The sequence below is a fragment of the Musca vetustissima genome, unplaced genomic scaffold (assembly GCF_032173495.1).
Source record: "Musca vetustissima isolate MV318-11 ecotype Yass unplaced genomic scaffold, APGP_CSIRO_Mvet_v1 utg64406, whole genome shotgun sequence".
NCBI lineage: Eukaryota > Metazoa > Arthropoda > Insecta > Diptera > Muscidae > Musca > Musca vetustissima.
Genome location: NW_026875338.1, coordinates 80,702 through 99,873, shown reverse-complemented (window position 1 = coordinate 99,873; position 19,172 = coordinate 80,702). Strand labels below are relative to the sequence as shown.

At 33.3% G+C, this 19,172-nt stretch overlaps 1 protein-coding gene across 1 annotated transcript; it reads right to left on the bottom strand.

Moving 5' to 3' along the window:
• Positions 1-539: 539 nt before the first annotated feature.
• On the bottom strand, positions 540-18,306 carry LOC133337803 (gamma-2-syntrophin-like; the record flags this gene model as incomplete). Its single annotated transcript, XM_061546007.1, has 5 exons — positions 18,211-18,306; positions 15,084-15,230; positions 9,947-10,232; positions 4,324-4,488; positions 540-724 (listed from the first exon to the last, which is right to left on the bottom strand). Coding segments are annotated over exons 1-5 (843 nt in total), but the record flags the coding sequence as incomplete, so codon positions are not given.
• Between the last annotated feature and the right edge of the window lie 866 nt (positions 18,307-19,172).

Genomic DNA, 19,172 nt, shown 5'->3' with positions numbered 1-19,172 from the left:
AATTTTTGTGTTGCACTTTTCGTCATTTGGGTCCTCAGTCGATAATATACCCCCTAGAATATTTTGTGGGTACAAATTTAGTTTTTCTTCAAAATTTTACCATTTCAGGTAACTGAATGAGTGAACCGATAGTTTCGTGGGATCTAGAACAAATATTTTGATGCGGTATATTTTTATCGTCTCCACGCCCTTGACATATAATAATATAAAAATAAGTAATAACGATTATCACAATCCCTTAATATACTAATAAGCAAATATAAAAAAGTCCGATTTTAAGTTCTTCCAGTTAGGTACAAAGCGGAATCTTAGCAGAAGAAATAAAAATACTCAAATAATAAATAACATTTTTAATTTCCATCAATCACAATTAAATATTAGTACCACCGACTGTGTTATTTGTCGCATAAAAATCCCTTCGAAAAAAATTGTTTCCATTTGTCAACACAATCAATGCCGATAATCCAACCCAATAAAATCACCATATGCTACAGATATATAAATATATTTTTTGAGGATTTTTTTTTGTTTTAATTTACCTGTAAATGTGTCAGGCCGACAACGTTGTCGTTAATCAATTTCAGCCATTGGCTTAAAATGGCCAAATCATCACAGTGTATTATGCCCGTCGATGTGCCATTTATGCCACGCACTTCAAAGGCGTTGGGTCGTAATTTATCGGTGCCGTAAATGTAACGCGTTACGTACGCCATCATAAGGGGAACTGAAAGGAGATAAACAACAATAAGAAGAAGAAGAACGACAACAACAACGCTGTAGTGAGTGAATGATATACATAATTGAATGAACACATTTTACGAAATAAATAAGTGGACACAGGATATAATTGTTAATACTGACATACTGAATTGTGTGTTTGTATCGGTGTGTGTGTGGGTGTATTAATGAAGTATGTGAGAATATGTAAGAGTAGTCATATTGCTTTTAATGAAGTATTTGTTTAATTATGTAATTGAGAATGTAAATAAAAATGATATTGATACTATTTTTGATAGACTTTAGGAAATACTTTGCCGATTTGTAAAACTAGTTTTATTAAAGACCTATGTATAATTTTTATGAATATAGTAAGAAATATATTAGAAATCTATTAAGGAAATTATATATTTAAAATAATTCCTTCTTTAATATTTATGGAATGGCTGTAAGCGTGGATGCTTTGGAGAATATATGTATTTAAGCGTTTTTAAAAGAGATTTTGTAAAAATTAATGAGCCATAATAGTGGATTTTTTGATCTATCAGAGCTATACGAGGACTACTATATACATGTTGGGTCTGAACAGTACTATATGTTGGTATTTTCTTTGGAATTTTTGATTTTTTACCATAAACGATCTTAGTACGGTTTGACGTAAGACCATGTGTCGGAAAAAATAGGGCATCGTTTAGATGAAATCGCCTGAGAATATATATGGGAGCTGTATCAGAATACGAACCCATTCCAACATTAATCTAGGTTCAATTTGGAACGTACTGCAAAATTTTGTAGGATCTTTAGTGCATCAATTACATTAAATCGGATGAAAATATATATAGGTCGATTTAAACAAAACTCAATACGTGGCAAAAAATGTAGTTTTAATCGAAAAAAACACACTGTTGTAAAATGGCAAGAAATATCGCTGTGGGCCTATCTCGATTCTTTTTACATAGTTTTGCAAGGCCTCTGGAAGACGTGGATTTTTAAAATAATTATTTCATGGCTTTTGAAAGGAGTGATTTAAAAAAATATATTTTTAAAGGCTTCTGAAAGGCGTTGATTTTTAATAAAATATATTTTTGCTAGGCCCCAGATACGCGTGGGCATACAAAATATTTTTTCAAGGTCTCTGAAAGACGTGGAATTAAAAAAAAAACAGAAATCAAGACATCTGGTAGGCGTGGGTAAAACATTTTTTCAATGTCCCTGAAAGGCGCGGATTTTTAAAAATATTTTGAGGACACCGACAAACTTTTTCAAGGCCTCTGAAAGGCATGGAATTAAAAAACAAGGCCTCTGAAAGACTTGGATTTTTAAAAATATTTTTTCAAGTCCACTTGCAAGATGTGGATTTTTATACCCCCTACCATAATGTAGAGTTTACATTAAAATTGTCATTATGTTTGCAAATTTTCACCGGGGTCTCCGGTATATATACTTGATCAGAATAAAATTCAATGTCGATTTATGCGTGACCGTCTGTCTGTCTGTTAAAATCACGATTGAAATATTTAAAATAGAGATCTGAAAATTTGCACCGACATTGTTAGTGCTCCTAGGATGTTTGATATGGCAAATGGGCAACACGTTTTGTTGTAAATTCTATATAACGATACCTCCCAATATTCGGTATTTGGGGGATTTCAATTTGGTATTTTGGGTTATCATTGTATAGCACATGTCCGTACCAAAAATTCTTAATATTTTGTATTCTAATTTGGTGTCAAATCTTACTACCAAAAATATCAATATTGATCTCCGATTTATTATAGCCTCATGCAAAGGTAGCCCTATTATTAGATATTTTGGGAATTTAAAATATCTTTTTCTCAAGTATTTTCGGTATGTTCATGGTCATATCGTAACATGATTATTTCCTAGGAGCCCACATTAATTTTAGATATTTTGATTGTCATCCTCATAGTGGAGGGTATACAAACGTTAGTTAAGAATTGAACATCGTTTTTACTTGTTAAAAATATTATTGTCAAGCCGGCTGAAAGGAGTGGATTTTTTTCAAATATATTTTCAATGCCTCTGAACTCGTGGATTTAAAACAAATATTTTTTGTAAGTCCTCTGAATGATGAAAGATGTAGATTTAAAACAAATATTTTTTCAAGGTTCCTGAAAGGCGTGGATCTAAAAATATTTTTTGGATGGCCTCTTTTTGCCATAGATTTAAAAAAATATAGACTTTTGAATATTTGCATATACATTGCTTCTAATTCTAAATATATTAATTCCGGCCTGTTTTTGAATATATCCACGTAGATATTTATGATAAATTTTTTGCCAGTGTAAGACGAAATACCAAACTGCAAATTCTTGGGTTGGAAAAAATACTCAAGTTGCGTTATATTGCAACTGTTGAGTGACCTCTGTAAGGTGGCTATGTACAATAATGGTCTTATTTTGAAAAGTTTCTATAAACAACAGGTTTAACCTTGCAAAGTCCTGCAAATCCTGATTACAATCTCTCTGTAATCCTTTGCAATCTCCAGGGAAACGTGAGCCTACTTTGATAATTCTTATTAGGAAAATTTAACACGCACTGAGTGTTCAAAATTTTAAAAATATCGAATTATGTAGGTGTGCCTTAAAGGGATTACATCTAAACCTCAGCCAATATTGATAACTTTTGGTAATGAGATTTTCTACTCAAGGAGAATCCAAAATATACAATTTACAGCCAAGCTGATTGAAAAACATACATAAACTCCCCAATCCTACCTAAATTTTGGAACGTATCTTTACAAGGGACCTATACCAAAAACCTAGGTCGATTTATACCACTTCGAAAAGCAAAACTACTGTGAGAAGTAGCAATGTATTCGTGATTTCAACATACAGGCGGAATGACAAAATCGACATTTGATTTTATTCTTAGTCGACCAAACTGACTATATTGCTTTGAGAATGTGTTCACCTTTTGACTTATCCTTCATATAATACTACGAATCGAAATCCAGTTGGATGGGTCCAGTTGGATGGGTCCAGTTGGATGGGTACTCTACACAACTACCACTGCACTCTAACTTTCTGCTGAGCATTTTTTCTAGAAGGTGCAAATATTAAGCGATATTTGCACCTTCTTCGTCAAGAGCTTCTTTTTCTTATTCCGGAATTTGTAAAATTACGTTTCACCCAAATAACCCAACATTTGATCTGCAAAATATTGATCGATCATTGTCAAAACCGCAGTGATGTTCGGCTATAAAACCAGACAAAATAAACATTACATCCCCAAAATATCAACTGGTTATCACCGAAAATCACCGAAATTTTACATGAAGTTATAGTCAAGGACGATGACTAGTCCTTGACCATAACTTCATGTAAAATTTCGTAACTATTTCCTAGCACATCGATGCAACATTTACGGTTTTAAGTGTAAAACTTGAAAAGTTTTGCTGAAGGTATTTCAAAAACTATTTAAAATCGCAGATTCTTTTTTACAATAGAATTTCAAATATTTAATGTAAAATCTATGTAAAAAATTACAAAATTTCTTTAAACATATTTCGTTAATTTCATTTTGATTCAGTGTAAATGTATGTCTGTGTGTGTGTGTGCGTTCGTGTGTAGATGAAATACTTACCTGCCACAACGTCCACCCATTTCTTTTCGGGTTCCGAACAAATTGACATTGGTCTGCTACAACTACGACTAATGGTACCATTATTCACTGAGGATTTGTATCCTTCGTCAGCCTTTAATTCAGCACATGTTGTATCGTTATCTGAGTCAGGTGTATCTTTTGCCACTGCATTAAGAAAAAGAAAAGATAGGAAAAAATAGGGATGAAATTAAAGCAAAATTACAAATGAGAGATACAACAATGGGGTTGTACAATAGGGTTACAAGTTTATTTTTTGAAAATAAGGAATTTTTATATTTTGTACAGTCATATATAAGGAAGTAGAGTACAAGATCAATGTACATAATAATAATAATATTATTATTTGTATTTGTTGTATAAACTAAGGTATTCCCAGAATAAACAAGTAAAAAAGCGTTAAGTTCGGCCGGGCCGAACTTTGGATACCCTCCACCATAGAAATACTGATAATTTTTTGAAATGAAAACATAAGGAACATACATATAACCATAATTCTTCCAATCGATTGTTGTAAACCAAATAGAAAATTCAGCAATTTCAAGGGGGGTTTTCCTAAAATCTAAAATGTTGACATATATTATTAACGCATGGTACTTTGAAACATGTGTATAAAAACCTGAAAATACTCCAATTTAAAGGGCAATATTATAATGAGGCATACTAACGCGGGACCAATATTGACAACATTGTGTAAGAATTAGCAACTTCTTGGTGTTTTCATTATATAAGGGGTTGGGCCTAATTAAGGGCCGATGTAACTCAAGTTCCAAGCTAATATTTTAGTTTTCAATCCCAATACCGTCCATTACACTAAATCTTAAATAGGTAGGATGTTTTATATAGGACTTGGGTCGATACAGTTTATTCTCTAACCTCACGTTTTAGCTTTTATGTCGATATCCTCCGAGATAAAAATGATTACAACATATGGCTAAATCGACTAAATCGTTTTAAAATTCCATACTATGTGGGGTATGAACTGAAAATTTCGTCTACCGAATAACCCCCCTACTACAGCTATATGGGATAACCCCAACACCCGGAAAAAATCAGCTAACTATTTTAAAATAAACCAGTGAGCGGAGCAGTATAGACGGATGGGTTCGACCATACGGTACCCTACACAACTACCACGGAACTCAAATTTTCTCCGGATGTTTATTCCGGGCCTGGGCAATATTTCGTGATATTTGCACCCTCTTGCACAGTGGGTTGTGTTGTGATCTTCGGCTTTCATTTGTGGTCTATAGATTGACTCGAAAATAACACAAAAAATTAAGTCTTCGCCCCACTTCATTCCAAAATTATTATCTGATCATCCCCGAAAATTATAGGCGTTGTCCTTGACCATAACTGGAACCTCATGGAACATTTCAAATCGATCTGCGCTATAGTTCCGCTCTCTAGAGTGATAATGGGTTACTAAATAATATACAAATACGGAGATACCTATAAATATTTACGTGTAACTCCCACATCCGAGCACATACAACAATATAATTGGTCTTAATTTAAAGGTCAACCATTCCTCTTGGATATAATATCAACTTCTCTGGTCTATGTCCTTCAGGGGTAAATATATACGCCATAGAATACAAATTTTGTCATTTTTTACACAAAAGTCAGGGTCCATTTGACCGGCATGCTTATTCTTTGTCCGATCCCCTTCTCCATGCAAAATTTCACGATGTTCGGGCCATTATTGCGGCCTCTGGAGCAACCAGAAAAAACGACAAAAATGGTCCATTCCATCCCCTAAATATTAACCGATCTTTCCCAAAAACAATAGGGGTTCATTGGCCACAACCCATCCTACATCCAAAATTTCGTGAAGATTGGTCCATAACTGTGGCCTGTATCGTGTTTACAAATTATAATGGACAGTCGGACGGACGGACACACATGTCTAGATCGACTCAGCTCGTCGACATATGACGATCGGTATACTTAAAGGTGGGTCTAGGACCAATATTTCGCGGCGTTACAAACTTTTGGGGCTGCACAAAGCTATAATATCCTGTCAACATAGTTGTGTAGGGTATAAAAAGGGGGTTATATGGGGACTACCCCTAAAAGGGGGTGAATATTAATAATTTTTGGTTGGGAGATTTGTTACCATATACGACTACAAAACACCAAATTACAGCGAATTCGATTGAAAAACGTGCTCAAGAACCGCAAAATACCGAAAATTGGAGGGTACCCTTATATGGGGGCTACCCGAAAAAGTGGACCTATATTTATAATTTTTAGTGGAGAGATTTGCTTCGCAATAAGAACTCAAAGTACCATAGCCCATCTTCGAACTTGATCTGCCTGCAGACAAAAGACGAATCTATGCAAAATTTTGGCGCTCTATCTCAATTTCGTTTAGACAGACGGACATGCTTAGATCATCATAGAATTTTACGCTGATCAAGTATACATATACTTTATAGGGTCGGAAATGATTATTTCGATGCGTTACAAACGGAAAAACAAAACTAATATACCCTCCATACGATGGTGGAGGGTATAAAAATATTCAGAAAATATGAGATACCCTAATGTAAAAACAGAGAATAAAATTTAACTTCTGTGAGAAAGGAAAAGGGATCTGCAAGTTCTTTAAATTTATTTTTTATTTGTGAACGTGAATTCTGGGGTCTGTATACATATGTATGTGTTGCTGCGTAGTACATGTTTTATATAAAACATTATATATATATATATATATGCCCAAAAGGCCATTTTCTTGCATAGTTATGTCAAATGGCAAAATGACAAATGCCAATGTAAATGTCCTTTTAAGTACTACTTTACACTCTGATGCACACTAACACATACGCTCATACATATAATATTATAAAAATTGTTTGTAGTCGCCCTGTGGACTTAAATTAAAGTAACATATAGACATTGTGACTCGTACTACATCACATAATTAAATATTAAATTACACACCAGTTGCCATAGTAGAATGAGTAAATTTATATTTGTATTCATTTGAATTCTTATTATGACAAATGAAATTGTCATATATATGGTTGGCTGAGTTATGAATAAATTTTCGTATCTATTTGAATAGAAAATGCCTACATACATTTGGAGATAACATTCAGAGGATTATTTGATAATGAGACTATTGTGAGAAAGATTGTGTATTAGACAGCAGGTAGTAGAGGGACACCTGGAATATACCCTAATAATTTACACAATTTTTATAACAGTGTAATTTTGATGTAATATTAATACTCAACAAAAAATTTAAATATTCTTATTAATTACAGAAATATTAATAAGAGTATTAATTTTTATTTGTTTCTTCTCTTATTAAAGGCATATTGATTTCCAAATGAAATAAAAACCCCAACAACATTACATGTATTCATGCGAATAATTTCAATAGGTTTGCCATTAATAGTGAGTGCTTTAAAATTGCCTCATTTAAATCAATTGTGTACACAGACTCCCAAACACACATATGCACACGGACACACATTCAAAGTTTATTTTTCCCATGACCACAAAAAATGTGGAAAACCCGTGAAAACGTGCTTCCATGGAAATTTCCATGTGCCATATATTGTGTGTTGACCAAAGTTAATAAAATGCTTAAACAAAGACAAACAAATGCGGTGAAGTGTTTCACTCACACATAAACACTACAACCACAAATGCAGCAGCACGGGTTTTTTACTTAACTATGAAAAATTCAATACACAATACCATTGCGTTTAGTTACACAAAAGGGGCGAAAAGGGACAAGGGAAATGAATGGCTGGATATTAAAGCTTATCGAAGAAAAAGGTTGTGTGTTTGTTCTTTTATTATTATTATTTAAATTTAGTAGTGAGGTGAAAAATATATCTATAATTTATTAGGGCAATAACAAGGTCGGCTTTAAATATTCAGTTCAATAAAGAGGCGACAGTGTTTTAAAGTTAAAAATTAGTTGAGGATTTTTTGTAATATTCCTTATCATTTTTTTTTATAAAAATATGTCATTATCCAGATACAATTTTGCCGCAAACATTATCCCCATTAGTCGGATAACATTTTTTCTTTGAAAAACCTTATCCGGATAACATGTTTCCATCAAGAACCTTATCCGGATAACATTTTTCTATGATTACCCTTATCCGAATAAGATTTTTGATGTTTCTATGAAAACCCTTATCCGGATAACTTTTTTTATGAAAAACCTTATCCGGATAACATTTTTCTATAAAAAACTTATCCCGATAACATTTTTCTATGAAAGAGCTTATCCGGATAACATTTTTCTATGAAAAACCTTATCCGGATAACATTTTTCTATGAAAAACCTTATCCAGATAACATTTTTCGATGAAAAAACTTATCCGGATAACATTTTTCGATGAAAAACCTTATCCGGATAACATTTTTCTATGAAAAACCTTATCCGGATAAAATTTTTCTATGAAAAACCTTATCCGGATAAAATTTTTCTATGAAAATCCTTATCCGGATAACATTTTTCTATGAAAAACCTTATCCGGATAACATTATTCTATGAAAAACACAAACAAATTTCAGAAAAATTTTCCTATAGAAAATTTTAGTCCGGACTACAAAAATTTTCCTACAGAAAATTCTAGTCCGGACTACAAAAATTTTCCTATAGAAAATTCTAGTCCGAACTACAAAAATTTTCCTATAGAGAATTCTAGTCCGGACTACAAAAATTTTCTTATAGAAAATTCTAGTCCGGACTACAAAAATTTTCCTATAGAAAATTCCAGTCCGGACTATACAAATTTTCCTATAGAAAATTCTAGTCCGGACTACAAACATTTTCCTATAGAAAATTCTAGTCCGGACTACAAAAATTTTCCTATAGAAAATTCTAGTCCGGACTACAAAAATTTTCCTATAGAAAATTCTAGTCCGGACTACAAAAATTTTCCTACAGAAAATTCTAGTCCGGACTACGAAAATTTTCCTACAGAAAATTCTAGTCCGGACTACGAAAATTTTCCTACAGAAAATTCTAGTCCGGACTACGAAAATTTTCCTACAGAAAATTCTAGTCCGGACTACACAAATTTTCCTATAGAAAATTCTAGTCCGGACTACAAAAATTTTCCTATAGAATATTCTAGTCCGGACTATAAAAATTTTCCTACAGAAAAATGACTACAAAAATTTTCCTATAGAAAATTCTAGTCCGGACTACAAACATTTTTCTATAGAAAATTCTAGTCCGGACTACAAAAATTTTGCTATACAAAATTCTAGTTCGGACTACAAAAATTTTGCTATAGAAAATTCTAGTCCGGACTACAAAAATTTTCCTATAGAAAATTCTAGTCCGGACTACAAAAATTTTCCTATAGAAAATTCTAGTCCGGACTACAAAAATTTTCCTATAGTCCGGACTACAAAAAATTCTCGGGACAGCAAGAATTTTCCTACAGAAAATTATGGTCCGGACATCAAGAATTTTCCTACAGAAAATTCTGAACAAAGAATTTCCGAATTTATTATTTGTAACCACTGTCTTCTGGCTAATAAACCCATTTAAAGACATAAACACACTTACACATACAGGAAATATATACATTTGTATGTGTTCAAATTGTGCCTCAGCCATACTTACATTGTTTTTGTAGAAATGGTGTTGCGGCACGATAATGTTTTACGGTTAAAACAACAATATCGCCGGCATTGCGGAGGATATTCACAGCATCATCATGGGGGCAGGCGGTTATATATTCACCATTAACTTTAATTATGGCATCACCCACAAACAATTGACCAGTTATGTCGGCGGCCTGATCCTTATAAATGCGTGAGATTAATATGGGTAGCTTGTGCTCGGCACCGCCCTTTATGCTCAAGCCAAGGCCGCCTTGTTTTTGACGCGTGATTTGTACCATGCGTTCCTGGAATAAAAAAGAGAAACAAAAAGAAAATGGGATAATAATACAACAACACGAGGGGGAGTTGAAAATGTAATGAGCTTAACTTTAGAGTCAACAATAACTAACGTGCCACATCATGCAGACGCGGCAGCCACAAACAAAGGCGGTACATTGTGCCAATGAAACATTTTTAACAAGGTAACATTGGCAGAAGGAAATTTGTATTGTAAAATGTTCCTTATTAAAGGATTAAAGGTGAAAATTTCAAGTCACGCATGAATTAGTTGAATATGTGTGAGTGGGTGGATGTTTGTAGGTGGGTGTTGTGTGTCGTCGTATATGTTCTGCTAAAGAAGATATGTGTGGGTTTTAAATTTTATAAAATGAATTAATGTATTAATTAAGTTCATATACGCTTCAATTAAAATGTTCAAATGTCAAGGCATATTTTAACAAGTTAATTGGGTTTTAAAGATTGACACATTAATGTGAAATGACTTTATTTGGAAATGGTTACAATATTTATCGAGAAATGTAACGCTCTACTACATAACATGCTATTTTTGTAGTGTGAAATTAGCTTACCGAGTGAGCTAATCTCACACAGCGAATGATGAGCTCTTTGAAAGAGAAACTCTGCGTACAATATAATACTCTGCATAATTTTGATTAAATACACCAAGCGATCGAAAAATCATATGTGAACAACTTACAAATGTCATATTTTGTCTAAAGCTGGCTGTATATGGCCATGGCTGTTATAACTGATATTTATAAATTTACTGTTACAACTTATATTTATAAATTTCAGAGGCAGGGAGCTGAAAAATATGCGTACATTTCGAAGGAAGATATTTTCATTTAAATTTTGAAAACTGAATGCAGTGAAATACAAACCAGTAAGGAAAGTAGTAAAGTGGGACTGGGCCGACTATATAATACCCTTCACCACTTTGGTATATTATATATATATATCGTAATGGACGTCGCCTTTTCGAATGAACATTGAAATTGAACGAACTCAAGTATGTGATCTTTATCTATATGTGAACCGACTAACATCAATCCGCATATATATTCTAAAACCTGTGCTAAGTTTAATCCTTTCAGTGTTTTTGTCGAATATATTCGACATTTAAAATTACTCTCTTTCTTTGCGATTCTTCGATTATCTTATGTACCGTTACTATTGATGGTTTTGTTTTTGCTAAAAGACAGACGAAACTGTTCGAGGGTTAAAATGAAAATTGCTATTTTTTCTAAACTCTATACCTTTATACGATTTTAAATACACAATTTTAGATTTTTTTTCCGACAAATTTTTTTCTTGGCACTGAAAGGGTTAATTTCATTCAGGCAGAATTACAGTCGTTTGCGTACAATGGGACAAACTTATTTAGATCGATTTATAACAAACTTAACACGCTCTTCGGTATGCCGCACTTTCGTGTCAATCGGACAAACATTAGGAGTTTGGTGAGAGCTATATCTAAATTTGAACCGATCTTGACAAAATTTAGCAAAAATCATTTTAGATCCAATTAGGTACGCTATGCCAAATTTCGATAGATATATTCGGAATTTGGTGCACCATTTACATTAAATTCGACGAAATATATTTAAATCTGAACCGATTTTCACGAAACTTAGCTCACATAATTTCGATTTTCACAAAACATAGCGCACATTATTCTAGACTCCATTCAGTACGCTATACAAAATTTCGTGCAAATCGAAAGATACATAGGGATTTTGGTGCACCCTTTACCTTAAATCGAACGAAAACATATATGGGAGCTATATCTACATCCGAACCAATTTGCACGAAACTTGGCACACATCAACCTAGGCCTAATTCAGTACGATGTTAAAAATTTCATGCAAATCGAAAGATATGTAGGTACTTTGGTGCACCATTTAAATGAAATCGAACGAAAATATATAAATCGGAACTATATGCAAATCTGAACCGATTTTTACGAAACTTAGCACACATCATTCTAGGCTTAATTCAGTAGACTCTGTCGAATTTCCTGCAAATCGAAAGTTTTATAGGGACTTTGGTACAACATTTACCTGAAATTGGACGAAAATATATATATCTATATCTAAATCCGAACCAATTTGCACGAAACTTTTGCACGCATCAATCTAGGCCTAATTCATTACGATGTGCCAAATTTCATGGAAATCGTAAGATATATAGGTACTTTGGTGCACCATTTACCTTAAATCGGACGAAACTAAATACGGGAGCTATTACTAAAACTAAATCGATGTTCTTCAATTTCAATAGGGTTCGTCCGTGGGCCAAATAAGTGAACTGTGCCAAATTTCATCAAAATCGGTACTTTGTTTACAATTTAACATGGACAGACGTACATGCATAAATCGACTCAGAAAGTAATTCTATGCATATTCTCAAAAAGAACAATGTGTGCTATACGAGGTAGGACAAGATGGTAGAGGGAGCATGTTTGATAAATAGTTAGATATACCTTATAAAAGTGCATGATTATATTAGGATATCACTTGATGTTATAACAAGTGATATCCTAATATAAAAATAAAATAAAAACCAGTGAGCGGAGCAGTATAGTCGGACGGGGCCGACCATATGATACCCTACACAACTACCACGGAACTCTAAATTTTGCGTATGTTTATTTCGAGCCTGATCAATATTTCGTGATATTTGCACCCTCTTGACCGATTAGAGATCAACAGCACCTCTTCCTTACACTGACATATTGTCCGAATATCCCAATATTCTGTACAGCCCTTCTAATTATTTGTCCAGATTCACTTCACCGTGTGTTGTGTTGTGATTTCGGTTTTGTGGCCTATAGATCGACTCGAAAAAATACAAAAAACTTAGTTTTGGGTCCACTTCATCCCAAAATTTTAATCTGATCATCACAGAAAATTATCGGCGTTGTCCTTGACCATACCTGGATCCTCAAGGAAAATTTCAAAGCGATGAGCGCTTTATTTCCCCCTCTAAGCTCTTGAAAATATTTACGTATAACTCCCACATCCGAGTACATACGACCATATAATTGGTATGAAATTAAAGCTGAACCACTCCTCTTGGTTATACTATCAACTTCTTGGGTCTATGTCCTTCAGGAGTAAATATGTACGCTATAGAATACAAATTTTGTCATTTTTCACACAAAAGTCAGGGTCCATTTGACGCGCTAAATATTGACCGATCTTTATCAAAACAGGCATGCTTATTCTTTGGCTCGATCCCCTTCTCCATGCAAAAATTCGCGATGTTTGGGCCATAATTGCGGCCTCTGGAGCGACCAGAAAGTCAGACAAAAATAAAGTTTTTGGTCCATTTCATTCCCTAAATATTAACCGATCCTTTTCAAAAACAATAGGGGTCTTCATTGGCCAGAACTCATTCTACATGCAAAATTTCGTGAAGATTGGTCCATAACTGTGGCCTGTATATATATATAATATATATATATATATTATAATTTGTATACACGATATACAAATTATAATGGACAGACGGACGGACACACATATCTAGATCGACTCAGCTAGTCGAGATATCATGATCGGTATACTTAAAGATGGGTCTAGGGCCAATATTTCGCGGCGTTACAAACTCTTGGGTCTGCACAAAGCTATAATACCCTGACAACATAGTTGTGTAGGGTATAAAAATTGGGCTATACTAGGTAGGACAATTATAACAAAATCTGTATCGCAGAGGGATCATGTTTAATAAATAGTTAGATATACCTTAGAAAAGTGTATGATTATATTAGGATATCACTTGATGTTATAACAAGCGTTATTTTAAAAATAAATTGAATGACATAAATAATTTTTTTTACAAAATTGTCCGATTTTAAGTAATTTTGGTCCAATGAGGTTCAAACATTATTATTTCCAAAATATAAAACAATTACAACAATTACTAAGGTATTCTTAATAAAGGCACAAATAATTATTTCAAACTTATTGTGCCTCACTCTTAAAGATTTCAATTTCTTTCTATTAAAAATAAATCCAAAAGTATATAAAATATTTAATATTTTGTAATTTATAAATCATATTAAATTCATTCTTTTTTATATCATAACTCCCTAATGTACATTAAATACCATTTAATATATATACCAGTTGTCGCATATATTAAATTAGCGGATTCCCTTTCTTGTTGTCGCAATTTACACTAATAAATTTATTAATATTCATAATTTGTTCTACGGAAAAAAGCATACAATCTCCCCCGGAGCAATGTGGTAAACACCTGACATAATACGAAAACACACACGCACACATGCTTATGTAAAATATATCAGCCGCCCCTTGTTTTTCGAGAATTTCTTAGAATCTCATAAATTTAATATGAATAATTTACATAAAACCAACGTAAACGTCAACTAATTTATTTTAATATATATATATTGTTACTGCTATTATATAATAGCTGATTTTCACTTTATGGATTTTCCAACTCAGTAAATATTGAATAGGGAAATTGATGCAAATATTTGTGGAAGGGAAAAAATTAGTTTTGCATGCAGTAGCATAGATTAAATTACATTATAAATAATTTTGGGGAAGGATAGAGATTAAATACACTTTAAGGATATTGATATTGTGTAGCGAAGGAAATTAACTAAAAATTAAAATTTTTGATAATTACATTTATTTTTTTGCTAATAATAACAATTATAATTTAATAATTCATAATAACATCTTAAAAATTAATATTGAAATCCAATATCCTTCATTAGGTTATCAAACCCCTGTTACTATTGTAAGGTCTGGACAGCCTCTAGACTTATTTTGCCCTGATTAATGTTATGATTTCCCAAAAATTTATTTTAATTCCATACTTACTTTTGATTCACTGGGTGGGCCATTTTGTGCATTTGTAGGTGTGACAATTTCTAATCTCTGTAACGTCACTAATTCCATGGTCAAATTCAGTCTAAGGGGTTCTGGTTTACATTTGCCATCGCTGACATTTACCATCCCTGTTCGGATCTGTAAGAAAAAAATCGGAAAATATGTTAAATACCATATAGAACATATAGAAAAAATCTATGGAATATCAGGATCAAAGAAGTAAAAAATTGTCAGTCGGAGTTGCCGACAGATATCTACCTTCAGCCGATGGTTTGTGGAGGTCTTCGGAATTACAGGGAGGTATTATTCAAAGAGGCTTCGGATTTAATCAGAAACCAGTAAGGAAAGTAGTAAAGTCGGACGGGGCCGACTATATGATACCCTTCACCACTTTGGATATATTCAACAGATGAATCCTAACAGACGTTTCATTTTTAATGGGCCATCAAAATGAAATTGGATCCATAAACATGTCATTCTGCAACCTATACTAATTTTTTTCATTTGGTCAGATATAGAAGCTATATCTAAATCTGAACCGATTTCAGGAAATTTTACACACATCATTCTAGACCTAATTCATTACGCTGTGCCAAAATTTCGTGCAAACCGAAAGATATTAAGGGACTTTGGTACACCATTTACCAGAACCGTTTCTCACGAAAATTAAAACACATCATTCTAGACCTAATTCATTACGCTGTGTCAAATTTCGTGCAAATCGAATGATATATAGGGACTATGGTGCACCATCTACATATATCTAAATCTGAACGAATTTTCAGGAAACTTAACTCACATTATTCTAAACCTAATGACATGTAAGGACTTTGGTGCACCATTTATATAAAGTCGGACGAAAATATATATGGGAGCTATATCTAAATCTGAACCGATTTTAATGAAACTCAGCACACATCATTCCAGGCCTAATTCATTAGGGAATGCCAAATTTCGTGCAAATCGAAAGATATATAGGTACTTTGGTGCACCATTTACATTAAATCGGACGAAAATATATATGGGAGCTATATCTAAATCTGAACCGAATTTTCACCAAACTCAGCACAAATCATTCTGCACTTAATACAGAACGCTCTGCCAAATTTCGCGCAAATCGAATGATATATAGGGACTTTGGTGCACCATTTACGTAAAATCGGACGAAACTATATATGGGAGCTATATCTAACTCTGAACCGATTTTCACGAAACTTAGCACACATCATTCTAGACTTAATTGAATACGATATGCTAAATTTCGTGCATATCGAAAGATATATAGGGACTTTGGTGGACCATTGACATAAAATCGGACGAAACTATATATTTGAGCTATATCTAAATCTGAACCGATTTAAATGAAACTCAGCACACATCATTCTAGGCCTAATTTATTACCCTGTGCCATATTTCGTGCAAATCGAAAGATATATAGGGACTTTGGTGCACCATTTACATTAAATCGGACGAAAATATATATGGGAGCTATATCTAAATCTGAACCGATTTTTCCCAATTTCAATAGGGTTCGTCCTTGGGCCAAATAAGCGACCCATGCCAAATTTCATCCAAATCGGATCATAAATGCGACCGGTACTTTTTCACAAAAATACATGGACGGACAGACGGACATGCGTAAATCGACTCAGAAAGTGATTCTATGCATATTCTCAAAAGGAACCATGTGTCTATCTCGTTTTCTTTTCCCTGTTACAGACATATACCCAAAGACAGAATACCCTGTACCACAGTGTGGTGAAGGGTATACAAATGTAATCCGTTGGGGCTACAAACTTTTTTTTATAGAAACAATTTAGACCTGTTGTACTATAAAATTACATTATTAGGAAAAAATGCTATCAGACTGCTGAAATGTTCTTTACAAAACTTCTTTGACTGCAGAATGTCCTTTTTTATACCCTTCACCGCACTGTGGTACAGGGTATTATCTATGTCTTTGTGCATATGTGTGTAACTGGCAAAAGGAAACGAGATAGACACATGGTTCCTTTTGAGAATATGCATAGAATCACTTCCTGAGTCGATATATGCATGTCCGTCCGTCCGTCGGTAGATGTTAAATTTAAACAAAGTACAGGTTATTTATGATCTTATTTGGATGAAATTTGCCACAGCTCACTTATTTAGCCCAAGGACGAACCCTATTGAAATTGATTCAGATTTAGATATAAATGGGGCATCAACGTCCCTATATATCATTCGATTTGCATAAAATTTGACATAGAGTTCTGAATTAGGTCCAGAATGATGTGTGTGCTAAGTTTCGTGAAAATCGGTTCAGATTTGGATATAGCTCTTATATATATTGTCGTCCGATTTAAGGTAAATGGGACATCCAAGCCCTTATATATCCTTCGATTTGCCCGAAATTTGGCATGTTGTATTCAATTGAGTCTAGAAAAAAAGTGTTAAGTTTCGAGAAAATCGGTTCAGATTTAGATATAGCTCCCATACATAGTTTTGTCCGATTTTATGTAAATGGTGCACCAAAGTCCTTATATATCTTTCGATATGCGGAAAATTTTGCATGGTGAACTCAATTGAGCCTTAAATGACGTGTGCCAAATTTCGAGAAAATCGGGTCAGATTTATATATATATATATATTTTTGTCCGAAAAAGACCCTATATATCTTTCGATTTGTACGAAATTTGGCATAGAGTGCTGAATTAGGCGCTGAATGATGTGTTCTAAGTTTCTAAATCGGTTCAGATTTAGATTTAGCTCCCATATATTTTCGTCCGTTTTAATGTAAATTGTGCACTAAATACTATAAAGTTTCGATATGCGGAAAATTTTGCGGCACTCAATTGAACCTTGTACCAAATTTACTGAAGTTATATATATATATATATTTTTGAATGTTTTGTGCGTTGTAGTATTTACCTCTTTTATTTATTGGTTCGCTGATGACAAGTGTATTTATAGAAATTTTGTGTTTTTTTTTCTGTTTGTGTGTTTCTTCGTGAAGCGTCTGTTAGGATACATGTGTAGAATATACACATAGTGGTGAAGGGTATCATATAGTCGGTTCAGTCCGACTTTACTACTTTCCTTACTGGTTCTAAATTCACTTTAAATTGTAAACACTTACCTTTAAATTTTGATCAACTTTTTCCTCTATCGGAGTTGCCATTTTTTCATTGATCTTCATGCTTTACGATAAAATATTTTTCCAAATTTTTTCACTGCAAAGAGAAAATCACAAAAATACAAATTCGATTAATTAGTAACTAATAGTTTTGTGTGGTTTTAGAAAATATTAATTTTTAAATGAACTGGAACACAGTTTGCCACCCATTATCACCACCCATCCACTACCCATTAATTTGTTCGTATAATAATGGCTAAATATAATTGTGACAAATACTTTGGAAATAGTTAATGTGATTTTTAATTTTCAATCAATTTCAGGATGACATGCCAGGGCTGTGGAAATTGCTTTTCAAACGCATTGACAAAAGTGACATTAGTATGTGTGGGTGGGTGTGTGTGTGTGTGGAAAAATTAAAGTTTAATTGCATGTGATTGATGGACATACGATAAAAGGACAATTTCATGGTAATAACGGGTTGGGGGAAATTAGTTGGTGAGGTTAGAGTTAAATGCGGGTTTCGTGTCAAATATGTGTGCGGGTGGATGTCAAAAATAATTATTGTTATAAAATTATTTGTTAAAAATATGAAATGAGGAAAAAGTAAATAAGTGAAAAGGGAGAATCGAAAAACAGATATATAAAAAAACAGTAAGGAAAGTAGTAATGTCGGACTGGGTCGACTATATGATACCCTTCACCACTTTGGGGATATACTACATATGTATATATCGTCTTTTCGAAGGAACATTCACATGAAATTGAACGTACTTAAAAATGCGATCTTTATTTATAAGTAAACCGACTGACATCAATCCTTACGCATCTATTTCATACTTTTTAAATAGACTTTAAGCAAACTTTACGCTCGCTATCACTGTTTAAAATGTAATATCAATCAAGAACCCATTGATTATTTGTTTTACAATCAACATGAATAGCTCAAAATTATATATGGAAGC